The 26,547-nt window shown below is 39.7% G+C and overlaps 1 protein-coding gene across 1 annotated transcript in view; it reads left to right on the top strand.

The window, feature by feature from the left end:
• The window catches only part of DACH2 (dachshund family transcription factor 2), a 286,703-nt gene extending 262,163 nt beyond the window's left edge, over positions 1-24,540 (top strand). Inside the window, exons 8-12 of the mRNA XM_063313700.1 lie at positions 10,604-10,749; positions 11,982-12,129; positions 13,003-13,146; positions 15,618-15,683; positions 23,378-24,540. Coding sequence (XP_063169770.1) covers positions 10,604-10,749; positions 11,982-12,129; positions 13,003-13,146; positions 15,618-15,683; positions 23,378-23,415 — 542 coding nt within the window. The 3' untranslated portion in view covers positions 23,416-24,540. The remainder of the gene's footprint in view (positions 1-10,603; positions 10,750-11,981; positions 12,130-13,002; positions 13,147-15,617; positions 15,684-23,377) is intronic.
• Positions 24,541-26,547: the final 2,007 nt, after the last annotated feature.

Here is a 26,547-nt window from a genome sequence, read left to right as displayed (position 1 = left end):
AAGTGAATCGCCATGAAAGCTTATGCAGTTAAAACAGTGGTTGTTTTACATTTCCGATAACATCTGGAAAAAGAATTAAGATAGAGATAATTTTAGTTACCAGATTGGTTCTTTGATTGAACTATTCTGAGGTTTTGGTTGGGACTGCTGTCTTTGGTGTGAAAAAATCTGGGCTGAAAACTCTCTCTTCTGCCATCTAACAGTCATCTGTTTTTTTGCTGCTATAATACTGTAGCTTAGGTGCCAGTTTAGGGACAGACTAGAGTAAGCTAGCTGGGGAATTCTGGGAGTTGAAGTTCACGCATCTTAAACTTGCTGAGGTTGAGGAACACTGGACTAGAGGCTTAGGGAGACAGAATGTGAGCTGGACTGCATTGCCGACTCTGGTGACCCAATCTTTCAACATTCTGTAACATTTAATAATGTGTTTTTGTTGGCTAGCTATCTGGGATATTATCTCCATCTCAGGTGGTTGCCTGAGAAATTATGACATAGCTATGCAATGGTTGTTTGGGCTGGAAGCCACCTGTTTTTATTTCAATTTTATTTTGGCCTCTGAGGATTGCAAGGAGTATGGAGGAGCTGTAGAGGTATCACTGAAGGGGCCTGAGGTAGAATTTTCAACCTTATCCTTTCACTTGTTTTCTCTACATTTAAAGTGAAATAGAGGGCTAAGCCTATGTAGGTTGTTTGATCTTGCTGCTGCAAAAAAGAGCTGGGACTCTTGAGCTTCCCAACATGTCTAATGCAAGTGCTACTTAATTTTAATGTTGGGATTTGGGGGTGAGGGAGGGAGCGCTCTGGACATTGCAAATACAGATGCTAAGGCAGGATGTGGCCAGAAGGTTGCCCACCCCTCTAATGTGTCCATAGATTTTGAGATAGGTTATTGAACAAGATCAGGGAATTGGTTTGGATGCAGGTCTCTCCAGTCCTGAAACTGGATTGATCTTGCTCATTGTTTTAACCCTTGGTGTAATTAAAGCTGAGTGCAATGGATGGCATTTCTTTCTAAGGAAATGTAGTTAAGAGAGGAGGAGGAAAGGGGTGTTGTGATCTCGGCAGTCCTTACAATATGTGAGAAGGGCTGGTTGGTTTTTAAAGAGATGCACTAAAAACCACCTATAGTGTGACAACAAGTAGTAGGATAATTACTGAAAATGAAGTCTTCTCTGCCATGCATTTCCTTGAACATCTGTTGTTCCATATGGAGTCATAAATATTTGCTGCAAAATAGCTTTAAAAAAAACACAAAGAAATCATCTCGGCATTAATATGGAAAGGCTGAATCTGCCAAGGAAACTCAAGATCTTTAAAATATTTTTTTCCCCTCTAGGCAAGTTTCACCTACCCTTATGAGGCTTTTTGTGAAAAAAACAACAGCAACCAAACAAAAGCCTTAGTGGAAAACAAGTATCTGATCTGATCTGAGAACAAAAATTGGGTTGATGAGAAAGGTGGTGCATTGGGACAAGGAAAAAGATTGTGTGAATTGGACTGCAAAGTTTAGAGGAGCACTTCTGTAATCTGGTGCCCTCTGGCCTTGTTGAACTACATTCCCCATCATCCATAAACCAATATCATTGCCTGTGTTGGCCCAGATGATGATACTTATGGTTCAGTACACCTTGGAGTGTTGCAAAAAGGCTGGTATACAGGTACATGAGAAACTATCAGCTGTGACTGAGGTTCATATTTTCCACTAAGCCTTAAATGTTTGGCTTTGGCTTTGGCTTAGCAAGTTGTGTAAACCCAGCCCCTGAGGTGCAGTTCACACAACATGACTTACGGTTTATTTAATGGCATTTTGTTCAACAAGCTATGGGTAAATATACTATATACAAGCTATGGGTAATATACTATCTACTTCATTTGGCTGGGCCAAATGAATCAGCCTTTTTCCACTAATGCTGACCATCAGTAATTTTCCAAGGTGTAAAATAGAAGTTTTTTTCATGCCCTCTGTGGTGCAAAGGAATAAACACTGAAGCTTTTGAAGGCAAAGCAGGTGACCTACCAGTGAGTTTCTTTATGTTTCAGAATGTTTGTTATTATTGTAAGTACCTTGGACTTGATGTTACATGTTCAATATTATTTTTTTCATTAAAACATGTATCAGTAATTATTGCAAACCCAGGTTCTTATCCTAATTTATCCAATGAGTATCAGATGAGCTGCAGAAATCCAGATATCAGCATAGAGATAGAGAAACCTATAACCCTTGACTCCCATCTAATGGTAATCTGGATTTTTGCAGCTCAGATCTGGCAGACCTACCTTATTCCATCCCATTGATACTACTAGTTCCAGTTAGGTGTAAAGACATAGCATGCATATTACAGAAGCGAGCTCCGTTCACCAAAGCATTCACATTAGAAGGTACAGTTAGTGTGGTTTGACTAAAACACAAAAGTACTTTTATTAAGGTTGGAATATAAAAGTAATGAAGGAATCTCTGCTGTTTTGAGCCATATTGGCTCATCTGTTGGTTTTTCTTGTTCAGTATTTACTCTGCTCATTAGCAGCAGCTTCCAGGGTCCAGAGTGGCCAAATCCATGCGTCACTCTAAGCTAAAATGTGTGGCCGCTTTGATTTTAGTTTAGTGCAATGTGGACTGAGACTTAGCATGTTATATGAACCCAACTCATTGTGACTTATTGAACATATTACTTAAACAAACCATGGGTTAGGACAATGCATGAAGCCAGCCAGTTCTTCCCAAGAGGCATTTCCTGAGAAAGAGACTTTCTAGAATTGTTTCCTTGACTAATCTGGAAATTGGTTTCTACAAGTGCACAGATGGCTACTGTATCTATTATTTATTTAAGTTTCACTTACGTAATTTGACCAGAATGGGGTGGGTCATGTGGCAAGGATTCACAGCAGGGTGATGATCTTTCTTTGCAGCTGGTGGAATGACAACTGCCCCCAGCCCTTTGGTAATTGCATTTCCAGTAGATTAAAAATGTCCAGTAGATTAGGACTGGTGTGAGGTTGACTCAAAAGCACATTCACTCCAGCGATACTCAAGGATTTGATATTTGAACCAAACTTTGATTTGCATACTTCAGAACTTTTTGTACAAAACAACAATTTTTAAAAATCCTTAACCTCTAAAAGTTAGCTGCTGCTCTCTTCCTCCTCCTCCTCCTCCTCCTCCTTCCCTTGCTGCTATCATTTGAAATGTAATAGTTTAATCAGCAGGTAATAAATACTTGGTCATCCTCATCTGAGCTCAGAAGGCAAGCAGGGTTGGTTGGATCTGGTTAGCATTCAGTTGCAAGATCATCAGGGAATGTTATAGGCTAGGTTGGGAATTTGAAAAACACCCCTGAAGAAAACAGTGGCAAATGACTTCCATACTGTTGTCAAGAAAATGACATGATTGTGTCCATGAAGCAATCAGGAGTCGTTGGCTTGAGGGCATCTACTTTTTTAACAGTACAATAAGATAAATTGCATTCCCAAATATTTGGGCCAGATTGAGTTTTGAACTAATCTCTTCCAGTATTAAAGGTCACCCTCAAATTTCTTTATTGTTCCCCTGTAAGATGAGGAGTAGAATTTCTCACAGGTAGAGCACATGCTTTGTAGCTAGAAGCTTCCATGTTCTATCCTCATCATCTCCAGATAGGGTTGAAAATCAGTCTGTTGAACTTGGAGAATTATTTTGCCAGTGTTGACATTCCTGACATTCTTGTAACTCAGCAGACAAGCTGCTTCCTATTTTTCCAAAGCATATTTGACTAAATTACTGAGGAAGTGAGAAAGAGAAACCAACAGATGAAGGATTCATCAAATGAAAATAATGACAACAATTGTGATAATTAGAAAAGCTTGCTTTCTTGTTATCTGATAAGGGTTAAGAAGTTATGAGACCACAACTCTGATTCATTTGATTCTCTGTCCATACTGCTCTGTGTTGGGTGCTCACCAGCCCAAATCACTTCAGCTTTTCCAAGACAGCTCAACAATTCCCACCTCTTAGAAGATTGGTCTTCGCCTACACCAAACTATACTTAAAAAAAAAATCTGTTGACAGTGTGCTATGGCATCAGAGTCTATTGTGCCCAGTTATAAATAGGTATAATTTTCAGTGATATTAATCCACAAGGAGGTAAATGTCACGACTGTATAAATTATCTAGTCATCATTAACAAGGGGTTGGATCACATTCCGAGTGTAAATTGTCATTTTACATTCTATATGTATAATTCTCCTTTGGCATAATTTTGTGGAATTGCCCTGCTATTTTCTAAAGGCTTGTCTTTTTTATTTAAAATAAAACCCTTTTGCCATGAGTCACTCTGTGGAGTAGCATGTTTTCCAACCTCATGCCTTGCAGATACATTGGACACCAAGGCCCAGAGTTTTCACTCTTTGGCCATGTGGACTAGTGTTTCTGGAAGTTTAAGTCCAATACACAGAGAAGGACCAGGATTTAGGGAAGATTGTCAAAGTATCTTGTGATTTATCTAAAACAGCTTTTTGTCACACCTGAATATTCAATTTTAAAAAATGTGAATCCTAGAATCCCAAAGTTTCAATCGAAGCATCTCTGTTGGATGCCTAGCCAGATTCTGTAGGAAAATACTCAATTGGGGAGGGAGAAAGAGAGAATGAAAATGGTCTGTGTTATTATAGAATAAGATAAGAGACTTTAATCTTATTTCCTGTGTATTTGGGATAAAAATGTGTCTTCCTTCTCATAAAATATAGAGATGCGCCTTCCATTATTCCTTACAATAATTTGGACGCAGCCATGATGGGAGTAAAAGATTGAGGTCATCTTCCCCAGCATGATCCTAATCCACCTTAACTCCCCTACCATACACTGGTTTTTAAAAAGTGTATGATGCATGTCTGAGCCCGTGTTCTAAGGCCTGTTAGTTCTAGGGCAAAATAGGTAGAGTTAAAATAGAAGCATCTTCTTAGCATTTAGAGCTGAATACCGATCTTCCACTTCTTCTTGTTCCAAATTTTAGATTATAATTTATTAATTACATTGTTTTGCCTTGCTTTATGTTCAACTAGAGGACAATCAGGGTGGAATGACTTGGAAATGCAATATAAGCAAAGCAATACATATCTTTAAAATATACTCACAAATGCTAACATCATATGCATCTTCGTGGTTAAAAGCCTGGCTAAAGAAATGTGGATTGTTTCCTCTTCTGAGGTTCAGAAAACTAGGAGCCAAACATACTCCCAATGCAGTCTTTTGGGGCAGGGAGATTCCCTCTTGTTACTTTTATAGCCCAGTATGAATATTAAAATCGTATGTGTAAATAACATGGAAAGAACAAACAAGGTAAGTCTCAGATTAACTTCTTTTCTAGAATGAGATCATGGGCAAAGCTTTTTCTGAATGTTCTAGAAATGTCTGAATAATAATAATAATAATAATAATAGTAATAGTAATAGTAATAGTAATAGTAATAGCAGCAGCTTAGATCCTGCAACAGTACCTTTAATATTATTAAACAACATCTGCCTATCCCAGGTCCTTGGGAGGGACTGGATCAGTGGACAAAAATGCCAGATCCAATCTAAACTTCTGGCTGACTGGGCAACCAACCATAACAACAACAACAAGATAATAATGTTCAAGTTTTGTTCACAGGTTGCATTAAAAAAACCCAAGAAAATACATGTTGATATTGGGCAGTGTAAATCATACCTTTCAAAATGATTTCAAAAATATGGTTTAAATCTCTGCATATAGATTAATCAGCTACTCCTCAGATATCTATCTTTCTATCTTTCTATCTTTCTATCTATCTATCTATCTATCTAATTTGTCACCACCCATCTCCTCCCACCAGAGGGACTCTGGGTGGTGTCCAGAGATTGCATTCATTTTGACCCTCTGAAGGAAAACAGCCAGTCTTTAAATTTGGAACTCAGATTCCAAGCATAAAAGCAGTAAATTTGAGCCAGCTTGAGTTCTGCCAGGCTAGGAGGAGGTCTCTCCCATTCTCAATGATGAAAAGACTAGCAGATGTCCTAGTGAAGAAGCCACAAAAGAGGAAGAGACAAGAGAGAAGATCTCTCCTCACTCACTGAAGCAAGATAGTTTTGTCCTTAGAGATATGAAAATGCATGGGAAGTTTGGTGCAACCACAGCAGGGACATCAAGTTTGTGTAGATCAGCAATTGGTGGCCCACCAAGGTTACACCATCAGAACTCAGTGACAAAATGGCTGGATTTGGGGTGATGCAATTTGGGTTGCAAGGTGGAGAGAAAAAAAAATAGAACCTGCCCATTTGAGTGATTTCATAGCAACAGTAGTCTAAATTCTGAGGTTCTTTGAGGGCCAGGAGACTTGCTTTCCTGACTCCTTAAACATTGCTACTAGTAGCATAGATGCTTTTTAATGGTTATGTCTCCCCATGGCTAACATTTTGTGACAGTGCCCACATCATGTTCTCAAAACTCTAAATATGCCCATTTCAGCCCAGAAACATTGGGGAGCCCCACAGTGAAGTAAACAGGACCATGATGTGTGGTAGGAAATGACTGTTGATTTTGGATGAAACTATTGTATTGAGTTCTTCAAATATATTTGCAGCTGCTTTGGAATGTGGTGGTGATTATACGCTACCGCTTTTATGCTTTATATTCCTATTTTCAGCACATATACTGATAAAAATTACTTGGATGTCTGTTCATCTCAGTTCCGTGCTAGAAATTAAGAGTATCTAAGATCAGACAGCTTTAACAAATAAGGTCTAGAAATGCAATTTTTCTCTTTGCTCCTCTGAACAGAAATAATATTGCCCATTCCATAGGTTAGATAATGCTGTTCTAGCTTTATTTCCTGTTTACACTGGCATGTTCTATGTATGTGTGAATAAAGTCTCTCGCTTTTTTTAATGCTCCTGGCCAGAGCCTTGGATGCTAATTCTTTAATACTCCCATCAACAGCTTTGCTCTCTAGCTAGAAAGACAGAAATACTTGCATTGCAATCTTAAATCCCCTTTCCTGGGAGGAAGCATCATTGAACTGGATGGGACTTAGGTGGGATTTTGAGGGCCTTGAACAGATTAACTGATGCCCACATTTTCCTCTGTGCACTTCTGTAGATGGCAGCAGCCCAAAGGGAGTCACCATTCAGATGTGAAGACCTATTACAAGATTGAAATAGATTTCTAGTGCTCAGATCGTTCATCTTCTCTTCTGTGATTTCAATCAGAGGGGAAAATGATGAATTGTTTGACAGGACTTGTTTTTTTTTTCCCCCTCCCCTCTCTTCCCACCCACAGATGCTAAACTGTAATACGCTTCCCCCGGTCTTTCCTGGCTATTACAGACCTTAACATGCAATGTGACCTTGGCCCGCAAAGTGTGTTTGGTTAGCACAAAATCTTAATCATAAGAAGTCATAAGTAGGATCCTTCTTCTTTACTGCCCCTTTTTTCGGGGACTTGGAAATTTATGGTTGGTGGGACAGGTAGGATATGAACAGTAGGCCAAATGGAGTGCAGGGTTATCTCATCTCTGCAAAAACGGCTGTTGGAAATCGATGTGACCTCTGCTAGGCTGTCATCGGATTCCCACCCTTGGTGTCCTATTTGTCTTTTTGGTCAGGAGCTCGGATCTGGAGGCTGTCTCCCTCTGTCTCTCTTGGGCCAGATTATCAAAATGAATCATTGCCTGGATAGCTGTTATATTTCTATTTATTTTCCTGCTGTTGACTAGCTCGGGTGAAATATGATTTCTTTTTGCATTTGATCCTCACTACAGCCAGTGGCACCTAATTTAGCCGTGTCTATCTCTTTAAAGAAGACTAATGCTACTTTGGAACTTCAGTCTACCCTACTGCAACATTACCAGCCATAGACTGCGTGCCTGTCGCCAGTCAATGTGAATTTTCGTTGGCCCATTTTAGTAGTATTGCTTTCTCCTTGCTTCATGCTCAGGATTTCAAGGTTGTTTTAAGGCAGCCTACAAATTCATTTGTTGTCATCCTTTCCCTTTCTCTCTTCTCTTCCATTTATCTTGCTTTGCTGTTTTAGAGCAAAGCAATTAAGACAGTATCAATTTTTGGATCCTTTGCATGAAATATCTAAATAACAACACACTCACCCACCCCCCAAGAAAAAATACAGCCTAAGAAGAGGAGAGTGTGTGATATGAAGATTGATTTTGTACAGAAATAATTGGGAGGTCAGGTGAAACAGATTGGTTAAACCTTTATCTGAAATATTAACTGTATTGATATTACAAGAAGCAGAATCTTAACCATTGCTAAATAATCCATTGTACTCTAAGCTGAACGCAGTGCATAACCTAAGCGGAGATGCACACAACATTACATGCTTAACAAATCTTAAAAAGTAATGTGGAACTACAAGTCCCAGCAACCCCTGCCAGCATGGCCAGTGATGAGGAATACTGAGAGTTGAACTCAACAACATCTGGAGAGCTATGGGTTCTCCATTCTTATCTACTTTAGAGCAGGACTACTTTAGAGCTTCTACATTCAGGAGAAGCATTATCACTTGGTGTATATTTTATAGTCTAGTCCTTTAAAGACAAAAACCAAACCACATAATTTCATGTTTTCCTCTTAAATCAGGTTGGGACAGACCACCGAAGGATGTATAGAGTGAAGTTTCAAGCATTGAATTAAATGTTCTTGGAAGGTTTCCAGATTGGGTGTTAGAGCCTGATCTATCTGAGTATTGTTTTGGTCCCAGTGATCTAGGAGAGGTCTTTGCAAACTTCTGTCTTGGGTCCTTATTGAATTTAACTTTACGTGCTGTCCAGGACCCCAGGAAATTCCGCAGGGTCACTCTAGCCACCATTTTTATTTTCCCCAATGTCAAATAGTACCTTGGAGGCCATTTATGTGGTGTCTAGCATCCTTTTCATTTCTCACATCACTTAAAAAAAACCCTTTTCACCGGTAATTAATAATTATTACTAACTTGTTCCTTGATGGAATGGTGAATGTACTGCTTAGTTGTGTTACTCAAAAGACAATGGGGACTGCAGGGATTGTTGTCGCTAAGCAATGCGGTCATGTGATGTCATGCTTTACAACCGCATTGCTTAGCAACGGAAACTCTGGTCCCAGTTGCCATTGTAACTCGAGGACTGCCTGTCAAGCTGGACAAAATGGAAAAGGCAGCTGCTGCGCTGCAGAACAGGACACCAACCTCCAAAACTGTTGAGAATGCTCTTGGATTCCACTTGGGCCCCATAGGTTGTCATAAAAAATGAAAATGGTTAGCGGCTGTAGCCAATGTTTTATTTGGAAATTTGCCTTGGGAAAAAGACAAAGATAAACTGTGGCCCTAACCTGAGTGTTTGGGGGCACAAAGGAGGTGTGAGTCTGCTTTTTGATAAATGGGATTTTTCTGACATGGCTGTCCCGCTGTGGCAGCCATTTTGTGACCTAATCTGATCTGATTTAATTATAATTTCTTCGGAAACCCATTCAGGGAAATCAAACACTACCAATTTTCAGCAGCACAACCTTAAAAATGGGCTCAGGGGCCGGACTCAGGCCACATTGCTTATGGATTTTGTAAAATTATGGAAGTTAGAATAAGTCATAATGAATGGGCAGCCTTAAAAGGGAAATAGATAAATTAACAGAGCATATGGTCTACCAGTCATGATAGGTGTATAATGGTGATCTGCCAAAATCTGCTATATGGCTTCTAAAAAATGCTCTTATCTTGTAATAAAGTCTTCTGTTTATTCCCGGGACATCTGAAAATTTCTAATTCCTCTTGATTATTTTTTTTTTAGCTCAGTGTACTGTAGGAGTGGCAAAGAGTGTTGTTGTTCTTTGTTGTTGAGTTTTGGGCACATTTTTCCATTACTCTGAACCTCTCTACAATCTACACTTCACAGTTGGAAAAAGCCTCTGGGGAGAAGTTCCTACCACATGTCTTGGAATTTAATTAAAGAATTGAAGCTGGTGGGGCTACAAATCACCAATGTCGTGATTGTATAGTGAAAAGATTGTTGGCTACTTCGTCTCAGGATGAGGGCAAGGACGCCACATTCCACCCAGAATTCTCACCTCCCTTGAAAGAAATTTGGCAGACAAATTCTCTTCTGCCTAACTGAATGAGAACTGGGTGGAAAAAATACAGAATAAATTTGACATACTATATGTGATAAATAGAGTCTTTGAATGTCTATATAATCATTTCTGGGAAACACAAGCAGGAAGAAGTTGTGACATTTTGGTGTGTAGTTAGGCATCACTTAAGCATCTGATTAGCCACTGTGAAGACAGGATACTGGAATAGATGGGTGTTAGTTAAAATTCTTCTTAGTTTTTCCAATTGATTTCAATTCATCATTCGTTCATTCAATTTATATCCCAGCTTTCACTCAGGAGCTCAAGGTGGTGTATACAGCCCCCTCGCCTTCTATTTATACCCCCCCCCCATGAACAGCCCACCAGGTACGTTGGGCTTAGGGAATGACTGTGGCTGAAGCAGGGCAAGAGCCTGCGTCTCTGTGATGCCAGTCCCACGCCATCTTAACCACCAGAGTGGCTCTCAATCATCAGTCTGTGTTCCTCAGGGGTTAGCTGCTGATTGCTTATAACCCCCCTTTTGCCTCTTGTCTTACAGAAGAAGTCCAGATCGCCATCCCAATAATCAAACCAAGCCTAGAAAAGGTCCAACTGGCTGGGCAGACTTTGCCCCCTGGATTTCCTGCACCGTTCCTCTTTGCAGATGGGTTGTCTTCAGTGGAAACTCTATTAACCAATATACAGGTGAAGAACTCCAGTGATTATTCTCTAATGCTACCCTCTGTAAACACATGAAGGAGACAGAGAATTAACCATGTTAGACTGACCTTCCTTGACTTGGAATCCTCCAAATCCATGGGACTGCAGCTCCCAGAAATAGTCAGCAGTGGAATTCCCACAAGGTAATGGTATGTGGGAAAGACCTTGGGAGACGTGGGAAGAGATGCTGCCTAGGGAATGATGAGATAAGAGAGGACATAGCCCACAGCTGCATAATGGGAAGAGAAAGAGACTCAGAAGGGACCCTCCCTAACTTCTCAGGCTTGCAAGGCTCTGTTAATGCAGCCTTACAAGAAAGTAGAATTAGCTCATCTGGTTGTGTTTCCTGTCTGGCCTACCTGGGGAGGCTGACACACAAATACTTCCACTCTGACACGGTATATTTGGAAGCTCAGTGCCCACTGTAGGGGTTCATGGTGGGCAAGGAGCGTGACAGATGTCTTTAAGGAAATATAGAGACGACCTTAGGATGGAAGAACCATTAGAAGAGCTGAAACAGTAACTTAGTCCTGGAATAGTGTTAAGTATGAGAAAGAAGCTTCAAATAACCTCACCTTGATTCTGTGTGTAAGAAGGGGCAGGAAGAAACGCTGGTAGGCCTTCAGAATTCTGTTATTATACCCTATAACAATAAAATACCATTCCTGGAGTCCTTGTGGTGTCTGTTTCCAACCAAGCCTACCTCAAAGGGGTGATAGAACCCAACTTTGGTACGGATTACAGAACCAGCTACTCTTGATACCCCACAGGAGAAAAAGGCATATATTATTTATTTATTTATTTATTTATTTATTCATTCATTCATTCATTCATTCATTCATTCATTCATTCTTTAATTACTATCACTGCCCATCTCTCCCAAAAAGAGGACTCTGGGCGGTTAAAATTATACACTGTGTGTATTCTCTGGAAAGGTATAAAGCTAATGGCTCTGCTGGGCTGTGTTTGATGGGGGCACTAGATAGGAAAAGTCCACTTTATCTGATTACCTGTCATCCTAGCAGGTGGTACTTTGCTTTCTTGGCCGTAAAATAATCCAGGGGACGGACCAGAATGATAAACAGGGCAAAAAATAACATTAAACCCATTTTCCTCTGCTGGGATATATATTTTTCCATCGCCATCACCCTTCTCCTCCTCTTCCATTAATGAGATGCTGTTGTTGAGGAAGATTTCACCTTTGCCTGTTTTTACAGGGGTTGCTGAAAGTCGCTGTAGATAATGCGCGGGTGCAGGAGAAGCAAATCCAGCAGGAGAAGAAGGAGCTAAAGATGGAGCTGTGCAGGGAAAGAGAATTGAGGGAGAACCTGGAAAGACAGCTCACAGCCGAGCTGCAGAGCAGAGGTAACCTGAGCAGGAGAAACATCGACAGGCAGAAGTGTCTGAAAGCACCTTCCTTGCCCTACCTTCAGTGAAGCCTGCCTCAACATCGATACTCTTGAGGAACATAGGGCTATAACTCCTATGCAGGCTGAGAATTCAGGGCAGCCTGTCTCAACCTTCTGACCCTGGAGGAACCCTTGAAATATTTTTCAGGCCTCGGGGAACCCCTGCACATTCAGGCCAGAAGTTACCAAATTATTTGTTTCATGGGTAGGCCTCTCTCTATGTGCATGAACAGTGTTCTTAAACTAAAAGTAAAGAATGAAACTTACCTCTTTAATGGGAAGCTGCCCAAAGTTGAAATAATTTTTTAAGTAAATCGTGATCTCCCAGGGACCCCTAGTGATCTCTCGCAGAACCCGAGGGTGCCATGGAACCCTGGTTGAGAAACCCTGATTTAGTGAATTGAAGTGGATTCAGCAAACAGCACTGAAGCAGAGATTTCAGAACTATGGGTATAGTTTTGTTACCCACTTGGTTTGTTAGGAAGGGGACGATGCATCTGATGCAGCCAATGATGAAACAGAATGCTTGGTTGCCTTCCATTGCGCTTTCCATTGCACTCAAATACGTCCTCCCATTAGAAGTACTGAGATAATATTCAAATACTGTTCTACTTGGTTCCATATATGGAATGGGTGGGTGGGTGGGGGACATTGTCCTGTTCCTCATCCTTGGCAGCAGAATGGCTTCTAAGTATAGAGCCGCACAGTCATTGACGTTGGCAAGAGTCCTCCTGCACGCCAGATGCCAAACTGGCCTGTCCGCAGAGGGGTCCTTCTGTCTTCACATCTTGGGGAACTGCTTTTCAGAATGGCTCTGTTGCTCTTTCAGCCACAATTCAAAAGCGCTTGAAAAAGGAGAAGAAAGCGAAGAGGAAATTGCAGGAAGCTCTGGAGTTTGAATCAAAGAGGCGGGAACAAGTGGAGCAGGCGCTGAAGCAGGCTACGTCAGGCGATGGTCTCAGGATGCTGAATGGTAAAGGCTTTTCTGGACCTCACTTATTCAGCTGAGGGGAAGAGGCACCTGGGGAAGAGTCTCCTGGCTGGTGGGAAGGGAAGCCACCAGGGAGTCAGAAATGTCTTCAGTGACCCATCAGTGGTGTTCTGCCAGTGATGAGGCATGAAACAGGACAACCAGGTTATCCAAGATTATAAACCCATTACAGTCAGTGGGAGAGAAGACAAGTAAAAATCCTTTTTGTCTTCTCTCCTGGCTCTAGTAGTTCAGCAGAACTTGGGAAATGGTGGTAGCTGCACCATAACATGTCTCTTTGATCCCCTTAAGGACTTTTTAAAATTTTCTTCGTCTCCTTATAAAAATGGAGAAAGCCCACAATGATTCAGCAACACAGTAATCAAACCTCCATAGAATACAATAGCTCAGTAGCCCAAGATGACCCAGGAAGCAAAGAAATGAAGAGCAAGTCACATCTCCACATAACCAAATATAATTCTCTCCACACACAAGCACATTTTTTTAAAAATTGCTAAATCCATAACTAAGTATAATAAAGCTTTCAGACTACAGGTAGTCCTTGCTTAATGACCACAATGGGGACTGCATTTTGGTTGCTAAGCAAAGCGGTCATTAAGCGAATCCGACCTGATTTTACGACCTTTTTTTGCGGCAGTCGTTAAGGGAATAACTGCAGTAGTTAAGTGAACCACATGGTCATTAAGCAAATCATTGATTTTGCTTACTGGAAGCCAGCTGTGAAGGTTGAAAATGGCGATCGCGTGACCGCAAGGACACTGTGACTGTCATAAGTGAAAGGACTGGTCATAAGTTGTTTTTTTTTCAACACTGTCATAAGCCCGATCACTAAATGAATGGTTGTTAAGTGAGGACTACCTGTATACCATTTTCCAAGGGCAAAAAAAATAAAACCAAAGAATGCCATGGCATTAAACTCCAGCAAAATTATCATGCCATATGTTCACCGCCTTGAGTTATTTATAAAAATAACAAAGGTGGGATAAAAATTAATTAAATAAATAAATAAATTTCTTGGTCTTTATTTCCACTAAATTCTTTGTTGTCCAAACCCAAATTAAAAAAACAGGAAAAGAATAAAGGAAATCTAACGTTTTTGTGTTTATATGTTTATATATTGTATATAAATTAAATATATTTATATGTTACATTAATAAAAAGGGAACCATTATATTTAATCTTTATTCCTTTTTTAGAAGATTACAAAAAAAATAAAAAATAAGCAGAATAGCAGAATACAAAAGATTTCCAATAGAAAACAGCCATGTAATACTAAGAACAGTGAATAAACAAGAACAAAGTTAAACCAAACCAGAAAAGGAAAGGAAAGGAAATAACACCCGAAATCTTTTAAAAACCTTAACACACCTTAATAAATTGCAGAACCAAACATCAGACATATGTATTCAACATACAGATGTCACTGGTTTCCAAAAGATACTTTAAAATACAATATTATTATCAGATAGAAACAGATAAAAAGAGATCACCTAAAAATATCATTGTATTATTGTGAAATACCATGACATCTATACCAAAGAACTTATCTCTTCATTCTTTGATTGGTTGTAAATGCCTTTTCCAAAATGGATAATTTTCACAATTCCAAAAGCCAATCCTTAATGCCTGGAATAATATCACTTTTCCAATTTCTCAGTATAATTATTTGTGCCCCCCTCCCCCCCACCTGGTACAACCATAATTACTCAGGAAAGAAAAGAAAATGTTTGATGACACACTGAGGCCAACTTTTATTTCAAAATAGCATTAACTTTTTAAAGCCTCCAAGGCTATATAATCATAATCAAGAGGAGGAAGGGGAATTTCCACCGAACTATTCCTCCTTCTCTGCACACCAAGCAGTTCGAAAACATGCAAATGTGAGTAGATCAATAGGTACCGCTTCGGCGGGCAGGTAACGGCGTTCCGTGAGTCATGCTGGCCACATGACCCGGAAGTGTCCTATGGACAACGCCGGCTCCAAGGCTTTGAAACGGAGATGAGCACCGCCCCCTAGAGTCGGACACGACTGGACTTTACGTCAAGGGAAACCTTTACCTTTACTATTCCTCCTTCTAGCTTTATTTAGTCACTTAAAACGTTTTATTTTGTTCTTCTTTCCAACCCTAGAGCTTTCCAAAGTGTCCTGTCAAGTGTTGTAAAATGCTTTGGAAAGCTATATAAAAAGATTTAAAGGAATACTGCAAAGACCACTATGGAAGTCCATTTTAGAGGCCACAGAAATGCTTAAACGGTACTAATAAATGAGTGAATTGTTCTGTGATGCCCTGAGACAGGCCTATGGAAAAAACATCTATGGTGCTTTGAGCTTCCTTATATTTTGGGGGATATAAGGTTAACAGATCATCCAGTATTGCTCCATTCTGTGCATATCATGTTTCAAATGGGACCACTAGAGGAAGAGATAGTGATATGATGATTGCCCTTTGCAGATGCTGGGATTCCAGAGATGGAAGTTGACCACAATGGAACCCAACATGAGGATGCAGCAATGCAAGGTACGGGGTCTTGCAGGATATACCATATACTGTATTAGAGGGACGCGGTGGCACTGTGGGTTAAACCGCTGAGCTGCTGAGCTTGCCGATCGGAAGGTCGGCGGTTCGAATCCGCGTGACGGGGTGAGCTCCCGTTGCTAGTCCCAGCTCCTGCCAGCCTAGCAGTTCGAAAACATGCAAACGTGAGTCAGTTAATAGGTACCACTTCGGCAGGCAGGTAACGGCATTCCGTTCAGTCATGCCGGCCACATGACCACGGAAGTGTCTATGGACAAACGCCGGCTCTTCAGCTTTGAAACGGAGATGAGCACCGCCCCCTAGAGTCGGACACGACTGGACTTAATGTCAAGGGAAACCTTTACCTTTACCTTATATTAGAGGTATGTCCATGCCACGTTGTGCCAGAACCCAAATACAATCTTGCAATATTTCTAGCATTGCAAGAAATATTCTCAAATCTTTACTTCAGTCATTGACCAGCATAAAATAACATTCAAACAGTAACAGTTTACAACCATTCCAACTGAACGTTGTGGATGCCACTCATGTTTATAGCCACCAGCAGCAACGATTTTAGATAAACCTGTGGATGGTAAATTGTTACTGATGCTACCTTCGATAACTACAGTATGTGCAAATGGCATGGTTTGCTTAGCAAATGCCGGACCACAACAGCAGAATGGGAATGTGGTCTGTATTTATTATTTTACAGTATTTGTGGACTGAACAGGAAGGTGGGAATAAAAGCAACAATATCAATAAATGCAATCAAATAATAAAAAATGATGATGGTGAGGAGGACGACAATGAGAAAGATGATGATAATGATGATGATGATATAAAGCTATTGTGGTCACCCATAATCAATGTGGACCAAAAGGCACTTTGGAATAACATGGTTTGGTAGTCTTTTGAAATGCAAGAAGGGATGGGGCAAATGATGTCTTGCAGAACATGGGGCTATTGCTGATAAAGCCTTCCTTCCTTCCTTCCTTCCTTCCATCCATCCATCCATCCATATAGCTCCTCATCTAGCCAGAGAACTGTGAACAGCGAACAAAAGAAAAACATCAGCCAAAATGAACAAATCCATTAAAAATAAACTAGGTCAAGAACCCTAAAATTTTCCTTGTTAACACATTAAACACAAGCATACCCATGCCAGAGATCTATTAACAACTTGCCTGGGGAAAGAGCCAGGTCTTCACAATCTTCCAGAAGGCCAAGAGGGTTGGGGCTCTCTGTATTTTAGGGGTTCCACTAGACAGCACCATGACAGAAGGCACACTTCCTGGGGGCCACCAAGTGGCACTGCTTCACCAGTGAGATCCATAGCATGACACTGCCCAATTTTGTAGGACAAATGGAAACCATCAGGGAGAGACAGGCCGCCAAGTATGTCCTGCTTGTGAACTTTATGTCCTGCTTAAGACTTTCCAAAATACATCTGCTTGTCCCAATGGGAAGCAGGTTGCTGGATGAACAAGGACTTTGATCTGCTCTATCAGACTTACTTCACATTATTCATCCAGCATAAACTGCCACAAAATTATACTGTTGTTGTTCTGTTTTATCAATTCACATGAGTAACATATGGGGCAGGGGGAATGAAGATCAATGCATATTATCCTATTTTGCCATTTCTGAAATTCTCCTTGTTCAGTAGGGAATGTAGGAGTAGAATCCAAGACAGAAGAAGGCAAAGAAGCTTAACAATAATGGAACAAAATAAAGGGATGCCCTCTTGTCCCTCCATCACCCTTGGGAACCAATGTGGCTCCTTGGTTTAAAGCCTTAGCCATCATTTGGATATCCAACTGCCAGTCGCACTGCTAATCCAAAGGAAAGATTTCTACTTGAGCACTCAGTATGTTTGGGTGTCCATAATTCATCTGCAGCCAAACATGAGGACAGCAGCATCAGTTTGTTTTCATCAACCAATCTCCATTTCCCATAAAATAAACATACTGGGTGTCATTAAGTGCACCTTCAGATCAATGATTTTTGCAAATGACATTCAAGGACCGTTCGAGTGCTGCATTTTTTGCTGATAAAAGCAAATTAAATTAGCGCAAATATGAGCGGCGTTGATAAAAACTGAAGCCAAACAGCAGCGCCATTAGCTAACAAAGTAATATTTTCTCTTTACTGCTTTCTGCCATTTAGTTATTATCCTATTGGAAATCTAATTATAATCCTTTTACTCCCCAGTCAAACTTCACAGTTTTTGCAAGCTTAGCACTGACATGTGATTTCATTACATTTGATTGCTTGTGCCCAGATTGACTTAACTTCAGTCAGACACCTAAAAGCCCTCTCAGTTTCTCAGATTCCCTGTTTGCACATTAAGGCAACAGCTCCTTTAATTAATTAGCATGAACTGCAGTAATATGAACTGCTGAACAGAAAATAACATCATTTTATGATCACAGGGAGATTTTTTCTTCTGCGTGTTGATACCTTAGTTAATGTTTGTGTGTTATATATTGGGGAAGCAGCCAGGGGTGCAAAGGCAGGAAAAGGTAACTTGGGCACATTTTTCATCCTTTTTTTGTAAGGCATGAGAAATGTGAGAATTCGTAACCTTGAAGGAAGCAAGATTTGGAGCAGGATCTGGTCAAAGTTAAGCTTGCCTTTTTTCTTTTTTGGCCCTTGCTCTTGGTTACAAAGCTCTGAATATAAGTGTTTCTTCTTGTTGGGAGCTGAAAAGCAGCTTTCTTTCCCACAGTTGCTTATTCTCTGGCCAGTGCAGTGTCCATGTGCCTCTGATGTTGATGCTGGATGGGGAATTCTAGGAGTTGAAGTCCACACATCTTAAAGTTGCCAAGTTTAAAAAACACTCACCTAGGGTAACCAGCAAGTGGAACTGAATATCCTTTTTCCCAAAGGAAAGGTTGAAGGAAACTCCCAGTTTCCTGTTGAAATCTATGTGATTTCCAGTTGAAATCTATGTGATCTAAACATGAGGCCAAGTTAAATGTTCTGAGTTAGAACCTCTCCTGATCAAAAGGCGGTTTTGAGAAGAAATCCGCTTCATTCAGTCCTCCTTTGCCATCTGAGGTTCTGACATCCTGCTGATAGGGATATACAAAATGTACCATTTCAGGGAAGGAACATTCAATTTTTCCCCTAGGCCATACCAGTCTGGCCATTTCAGGGATCTGTTAGTAATCTATTCTGGGATCTGGGATCTATTCAGTAATTCCTCTAGAATATTTTGAGAAGTTTCAGAATCCAGAAAATGGACAAATCACTTCTGGAATGGCTAGATCAGCTTTGTGCAAAGGAAAAACAGAGTAAAATGGTATCTTTTCCACAATTTCACATACGCATTGCATTATTTTCTTTTGAGATAAATGTTCCCTTTTGAGGAAAATTCATTCCTCATTCATATTTGACATCACTATATGATATCTAAAGCCGAATCATAATGAGGGCAATTCTCCATGTACTCCTTCTTAATTGGCTTTATGACAACAAGGAATTGAATTTGATTGGCTGAACTGTATCGTGAAGCCAAATCAGAGTGAGGTGATGCTCTCTGCTCTTATTCATCGGTTGTGTTAAAGAGATGAAAAAGACAATGGCATCAAGCATCACCAGGTACATCCCTCACATTTGCCAGGGACATCAGCAACTTAGCAGTTTGCTCCCTGAAGAACCACTGAAAAAATTCCCTCCTCTTTGCAACCTTTAGAGGAGTGAAGTTGATGGGACTGAAACTGCGACTTCTGGTGTTTATTGTATAAAAGAAAATTCCATTATCAAAGCTTGTACCAAGATCCAATCTTCATACCAGCACAAATAGGGTTTATACTTCAAAATACTAAATGTCTTCCAGAAATACGTAGGAGGTGTCATAATTAAAACTTGCCTCCACAATGGAAAAATCATCCTTGTGCAGGTTATATTATAGGAAGAAAAATGTCTTAAAACCACTTTTTTGACTGCTTCATGCAAGGAAATACATTTATTAAAGAAATAATCCAACCTGTGATCTTCCCAAATACACTCGAATTTGTACCCTGTATCCTATACAGTACAGTATTCTTATTTTGTTGAGGTTGAGGACATCCTGCTATTTTACTATCCTACCTGTAGGGAGAAATTTTGCAGAACAACACCTGAAAATGTGTGATTCACTCCCACTGGCTTTCTTAAACGGTAGATATAGGGTAGTGCATAGATACTGTACTTTGTACAAGAAGAAGGCATTAAGAACAGTGTGTGTTTGTGAATAGATATACTATAGTAGATTCCGATAGATATAGATATAGCACACATTCCTACAAGTCCAGAAGAGGGGATGGTTTCCTTGCGTAGTATAGATTGGGGTGCTAAGAGAGACATGATCTTGAGGATGGAGGTTCCCACCTGTAAAATTACTGGTTCTTTTTTCCCCCTGTGACACCAAATAGGGAACAAAGGGGAAACATCTCTATTCTGTATTAACTACCACACATAGGGGGGGGGGGAATACAATCCAAAGGGGAATTAATATCATTAACATAGGATTTGGCTTACAGGCAAAACTCTGAGATCTTTCTTCATGTTATGCAAGATAGTTATCCTTTTCTAAATGTCTTGCTTATTAAGGCAGTCATGCATTTCATGGCAGATTATAAAAGAGTCTATCATGCACTGGGGCCTCATAAGCATATTTTAGTGTGAGAGAATATCATTTACACCTTTTTATTTTGTCAATCTTATCTCTAGAGAATTAAATTTTGCTTCAAACTACTGTAAACCCACCATTTTGCTCACTTTTGTCTAATTCCGTTTTTAACGGAATAAAGCAGACATAAATGAATATTTGATTATGGGATAAACCTAATAGAAAGAGTACATTTATGGCCCAAAGGTTTATTTAAAATCTTGACTTGATGTAGCATGCTGAAGAATGCTAGAAAAAGGAAATATCAATAGGTATAGAATGTTCCATGTAGGATGAATTTTTGATCCATCTTTTATTCTTCCTTTAACCAGCTAGCACAGTTAGAGAAAAAGAGTTAGGCTGCTTTGGGAAGAAACAGAAATAAGATGATGGTGATGATGATGATGGTGATGATGATGATATTATTTAAACTTGTAGACTGCCTGACTCTCAACGACAAAACTATTGCGTCATAGGATTTGTCACATGGGCATTTCATGCCCAAATACAGATGTAGGCCACCTGAGTTGGCACACCACCACCACATTGCTGGTGGTGGGTAATGGAGAACTTGGAGGTCATCAAGTTACTTGACCCTATCTGTTAACTACCGTTGCATCATTTTGCAGCCTCCCGGGTTGCTCCCATTTTCTGATCTGGTGGGGTAGGGTCAGAATGAGAAGAGTTCCCTCATGATAACCTTCTCTTGATATCAAAGCAAAGCCTGCAAAGCTGCAAACTACTAAGAAAAGTGATTATCCAGTGAAAAACAGGATGCTCACACGTCCTTCTCAGCCACCTCATCTTTAAGGTAAGGCTGAGAAGCTCGTCAAAATGTCTTTCTCCTTTGAAAGAAGTATTGAAAGGAGTTTTCCCCCCATCACATTGAATGATAGCAGTTGAAAAAATAGAGTACAACGCTGAATGCTATTGCATGAGAAGGAGACAAAGAGGTTGGCTCTGCACACTTCCTAAGACACCAGTTTTGCTCTTCTCCACAATTTGAGATCAGAATTGCTGCGTTGGGGATTCAATTTGACTCATGGCATTCCAAAATGCCAGGTTTTCTATCACCGGAGGATGTCCACACTGCAGAAACGGATCTTCCCAAAACATGGGAAGTGAATGGCAAATTAGAAGAGTGGATAGAAAGAGAACATCTAAACTTTTAAAAAAATGTCTAAGTGCCTCCAGAGCCCAGTTCTGCTCCTCCCACCACCCTTAGTTCCCAGGCTCCTGGACATTCCCCAGGCATTAATTTGTCTGTGATATTTATTCATGTTTATGTTCAGGCTCCATATTAGATCATCACTGTTCCAAGAGTGCAGGCCTTCTTCAAAACATGAAACATTCAATTACTAATTAGCTGTTTCCTGTTTGTAATGGAGCGAACATGCTGGATGCGGATTAAAATTCAGCTCCTGCACTCCTCTGTTTATAGTTCCAGATGTTTTTGTTTTATCTAAGAGTTTACTTTGACAGCTCCCGTTAAATGATAAATCACTCATATTATAGCTGAAATGCATTTCAAAATTGAAATGTAACAAAACTTGGCAATTGCTCCAAGGATGTGTGTCATTTAGCTGGTCAATACAGGTTGTGTCCTACTGTAGATTTGGTATTGGCACATGCAAATCAAAAAGGAGAGATCAGTCAATTCTTGACACAAGCTTAGTTAGGTTGATCATTTTACTATAACATCTAAAACCAGTAGGTAGTGATTGAGTTGCTAGGGCTTTAAATCTTTTCTCGTGCAAAAATAGATGTAGATTCTTTTGGCTCTCTGTAACACATTTATTTTTGCTTTTGACCTTCAAAGATCATCTTCTTTATTTTCAACAAAAGAAGTAAAATTCTCTTGATTTGGTTTGGGTGGTCAGTAGGAGTGGAACACAGAAAAAACAAGATGGAAGGTGAGACTAATCAAGGGAAGTTATTGCTTTAACCACTGGACATGCCCTCTTGCAGATGGACTGCGCAGGTGATTGTTGAACCAAATTGGTTTCATATTAATATTATTTACCCTATGCCCTCATTACCATCTCAGTAGTATCTTTTTCATATTCCAGATTCTTGTTCCCATTTTGTTCAACAGAAAATAACTTACTAAACAAGAATTGCTTTGGTACTTGTGCGATTTTGTAATATACAAACAGGGTCCTGTTCAGCTTCCCTGGAGCGCTAGCCCAGCATTCAAGGCACACTGAGGTGGTGTTGGGCCTCCTGATGGAGTCACTTGCTGGTTTTCTGTTTATTTAATTGAACCATGAATTCAGGCACAAAGAATGACCTTATTATATGGGTCAACTACAGGTAGTCCTTGCTTAACGACCACAGTTAGGACCAGAATTTCGGTTGCTAAGCGAGTGGGTCATTAAACGAATCCGACTCAATTTTATGACCTTTTTTGTGGTGGCTGTTAAGCAAACCACATGGTCCTTAAGCAAATCAAGTGGTTCCCCATTGATTTTGCTTGTCAGAAGCCAGACGGGAAGGTTGAAAATGGCAATCACATGACCATGGGATGCTGCAACAGTCATGAATATGAACTGGTTGCCAAGCGCCCAAATCGTGATCATGTGACTGCAGGGACACTGCGATGGCCATAAGTGTGAGGACCAGCCGTAGGTCGGTTTTTTCAGCACTGTCGTAAGTCCAAACCATCACTAAACAAATGGCTGTTAAGCGAGGACTACGTGTAATATGCAACGTCTAGTTCTGCTGAAATGCGGAAGAAGTGGTTGCTCCTTCAATCAATAGGGAGGTGGTATGTCTGGCCAGAAGGGATGGATGCAAAATCATGCTGAGTTCATTGCAACGGATAAGCAACTATGCGCATGTTCACTCAGATAGAATTGCCACTGTATATCTAACATATTGTGCTCTAAGTCAAGCTTTTTAAGAGGCAGATCAGGGTGCATTACACTTGACACCATCTGTCGTGTGTGTGGTATTCCTAAAAGTTGACTTGGATTCAAGCTTTCAAGAACTTCAGATAAAGACAACGGAATTGCAATATTGTTTTTCTTTTCTTTTCCAGAAAACAGAGCCTACATCAAACCAACCATTATGTACTGAAGATGCCTAATATGACATGTTTGTGTGTGGGGGGGTGGGGGACATATAACAGTCACTCTGAAGATTATATAACTCCTGCAAGAAGTCTCTTCTAACCCTTGATGCCTTCAGTGCTGTGTGAAGACCCAGACTGGTAACATTGCAATATAGACACTAGCAAGGAATCTACAACTCCTGTGTTGAAAAATTGCTGAATTGTCACTGAGAAATATTGAGACTTGCAACTTTGCCATACCAAACCTTTTGCAGCAGAACATTTTAAGTCCCAGAAAACAGAATGGGAAGGAATTCAATTTTAGCATTTTTAAGCACATATAGGTATGATTCCCTGGGGCAAATGATGACACATCTGTTACGATGTCATAAAGCAAATTATATATGTCATCACGATGTCATTACTTATTCACACCAGTTTTGCAATGATGTTATGACGCATGTGTTGTCATTTTGATGTCATCATGGCTTGTTATGGTGCTGCAGCCACCCCCTCCAAGCATTTACTATTACCACAGCCTTCCGCAACTTGGCACCTTCCAGATCTGTTGGGACTACAAATCCCAAAGTTCCTATCCAGCATCGCCAGTGCAGTATATAGGAAATGAACCAGGTTGAGGATGGCTGTATAACTGTTTAACAATGGCACAATTAGTTTAATAAGCTGCAGTGGTTCTTTCTGGCTGTATATCTTACATGTCCAGTTTTATCACTAAAACAGTTCACCACAGAGCTGTTTCAATTGTGTTTATAAATTTAAGCTTTGTTTACTGAAGCTGAAAACTCAATATATATTACGTTTTGAAAAGAAAAGTATGTACATTTTTTAATACGATAATGTAAAAATTGTCCTTCCTTAGATGACCAACTAAAAAGTGTGAACTAAACCCCAGTACTCAACATAGCAAGGGATTATAAAATTGATGCTTTTTTAAAAAAAATAACTCAATTCTGCTTGGTTTTTGGTCTTTTCACACAAGGGGACAAGGGAAGGATGAACATATGGTAGGATGTTAGATAATGGAAACTTTAAAATATAGTTTCTCTGTTGTATCATATTAAGTTAAAAGTACACATTCTTTGTTAAAATGTTCTTGCTAAAAACTACAGTATTAAAACATTTTTGTTTGACTTTGGAAATGGCTTGATTTTTTAAATTATATTTTTAAGGCTGCATAATGGTTACCAGATATCATTCATCTCACATTTTCAAGCAAATCAACTGAATCCACTTTTCGAGGACTAATATACAGATTGAAATATAGAAAACTTTTGGTGTTTACACTTGTCCAAATTTTGCAAATACTATTCTCAAAAGTTATGGAATTTAAAAACAAAAAACCTTTATTTTACAATTCAGTGCTTTGACAAAAGCATCCTTTAAAAATACGTTGAAAAATTGTGCAAGGCATTAAAACCTTGATTTAACGGACCATTCAGGAGGGAGAGGGCGTCCATTAAATCTGAAAGTCTGTTCTATCCAAATTTACAACACTTATCTCAATTCAGTCCATTTAGATAATGACATCAGATACATTTAGTTACAGAATTAGATTTATATCCCACATATTGGATCTCAAAGCACTGTAGATCATGCTTCATCCTCCCATTTTTCTTCGAAACAGGTTAGGCTGAGAATGACTGGTGAAAAGTCATATCAAGTCCTTCAAAGCTGGCAAACTCAGGAAACAAGAACCACGGGGATTTCTGCAATGATCTGTACTGCCAGGAGGATAACAGAATCTTGAAAGCAATTCTCCAGATCAATTTATAGCTATCATAATTACAGCACAGTTATCTCTCAGGCTTCCCCAGCTCCCCTGAGCTAAGGAATCTTTTCGGTGTCGGTTCTTCTCCATGTTCCCAGGTTCTGCTGGGCATTCCCTCACAAGTCACCCGGTGAGCTGGAACAAAGAACCTGGGTCCCCTCCGATGCCAGTCCAATATCTTAATTGCTATACCACATTGGCTAAAAATAGCAAGGAGCAGGCAGTATACAAATATGGATAAATATGTAGAACTTTAATTTCATGGACATTAGTCAATGAAATGGAGGTGAAGTCCAAATGAAAAGTTAGTCCTTTGTATCTGAGGATACCAATTAGACATGATTTCCTGTCATTCTGTACATTAATACATTTTACTAATGTATCTATATTTGTACACAATTCTTTGTACGTTACAGAATGCCCCCTTTTACATTTTTTGTTAAATCAGAGGACTGCATGGGAAAACCTAAAGGACAGAAAAATTTACTGAATTTTGGTTTGGGTTTCTGTTACAGCATAATTTAATTTACTCAATCTGTATCAAATGCAAAGTTTGCTGCTTCCCCTACTGTTAACACTCCCCAAAGTTTTGGATTTGGCCCCCAGGTCACTGCAAAAGTTGCCACCAAATTAATTAATTTTTTTTTTTTGCTTCCCTGTAGTAATTTTCTTCTGTTGCATTGATCATATTACTTTATTTAATTTTGATTAATTGAAGTGTAAAATAAGGTAGGTTTTGCTCTGGACCTGCCTACTTCTTTCATCTGCCCTGAATCCACCACCTTCCTTAATGGTGGACCTAACACACCAGTTAAAGACAGAAGGTGATTCTCATCTCTCCTCTGAACATCATGAAGTCCAAGGTACATCATAGCCTCAACTTTTCAAAAGCTCAGAGAAGGGTTAATAAAAAAAACCAATATTGTTAGAATTAACTCATTTCAAAATCCTACTCATACTGCAGAGCAAATGTGATTGTTTCAAAAGATAAGTCATCTTAGCATTCTTCTCCTCAAAGACCAAGCTACTACATTTGTATTAGCTTGGTGAACACTTCATTGATTTCCTCATTTGCCCTTGCAAGAATAGTTTTAAATGTCAAAGCACTGGCAAATGAGATTTAAGGAACCAAGAAACTCCAGAGAAGGAATCTATTGTAGAGTTGTTATTAGCTAGTGTCTGATAAATATTGACTAACCAAAGCATCAGACTTTCATATCTCAGGCTGGTGTGATGTGCATACTGGTAAGTAATGTCACATTTGAAGGATTTGGAGAAAGTTAATTCACTGAAGAAATGTCTAATTTAAGAATCCTGACTAGCTGCTGTAGGTCTAAATAAGATGTCCAACCAAGTTAAAACATTCAAA

This window comes from Candoia aspera, chromosome 12, assembly GCF_035149785.1.
Source record: "Candoia aspera isolate rCanAsp1 chromosome 12, rCanAsp1.hap2, whole genome shotgun sequence".
Lineage (NCBI taxonomy): Eukaryota > Metazoa > Chordata > Lepidosauria > Squamata > Boidae > Candoia > Candoia aspera.
Note: the sequence above shows the minus strand (reverse complement) of the source record. Positions and strands in the feature narration are given on the sequence as shown.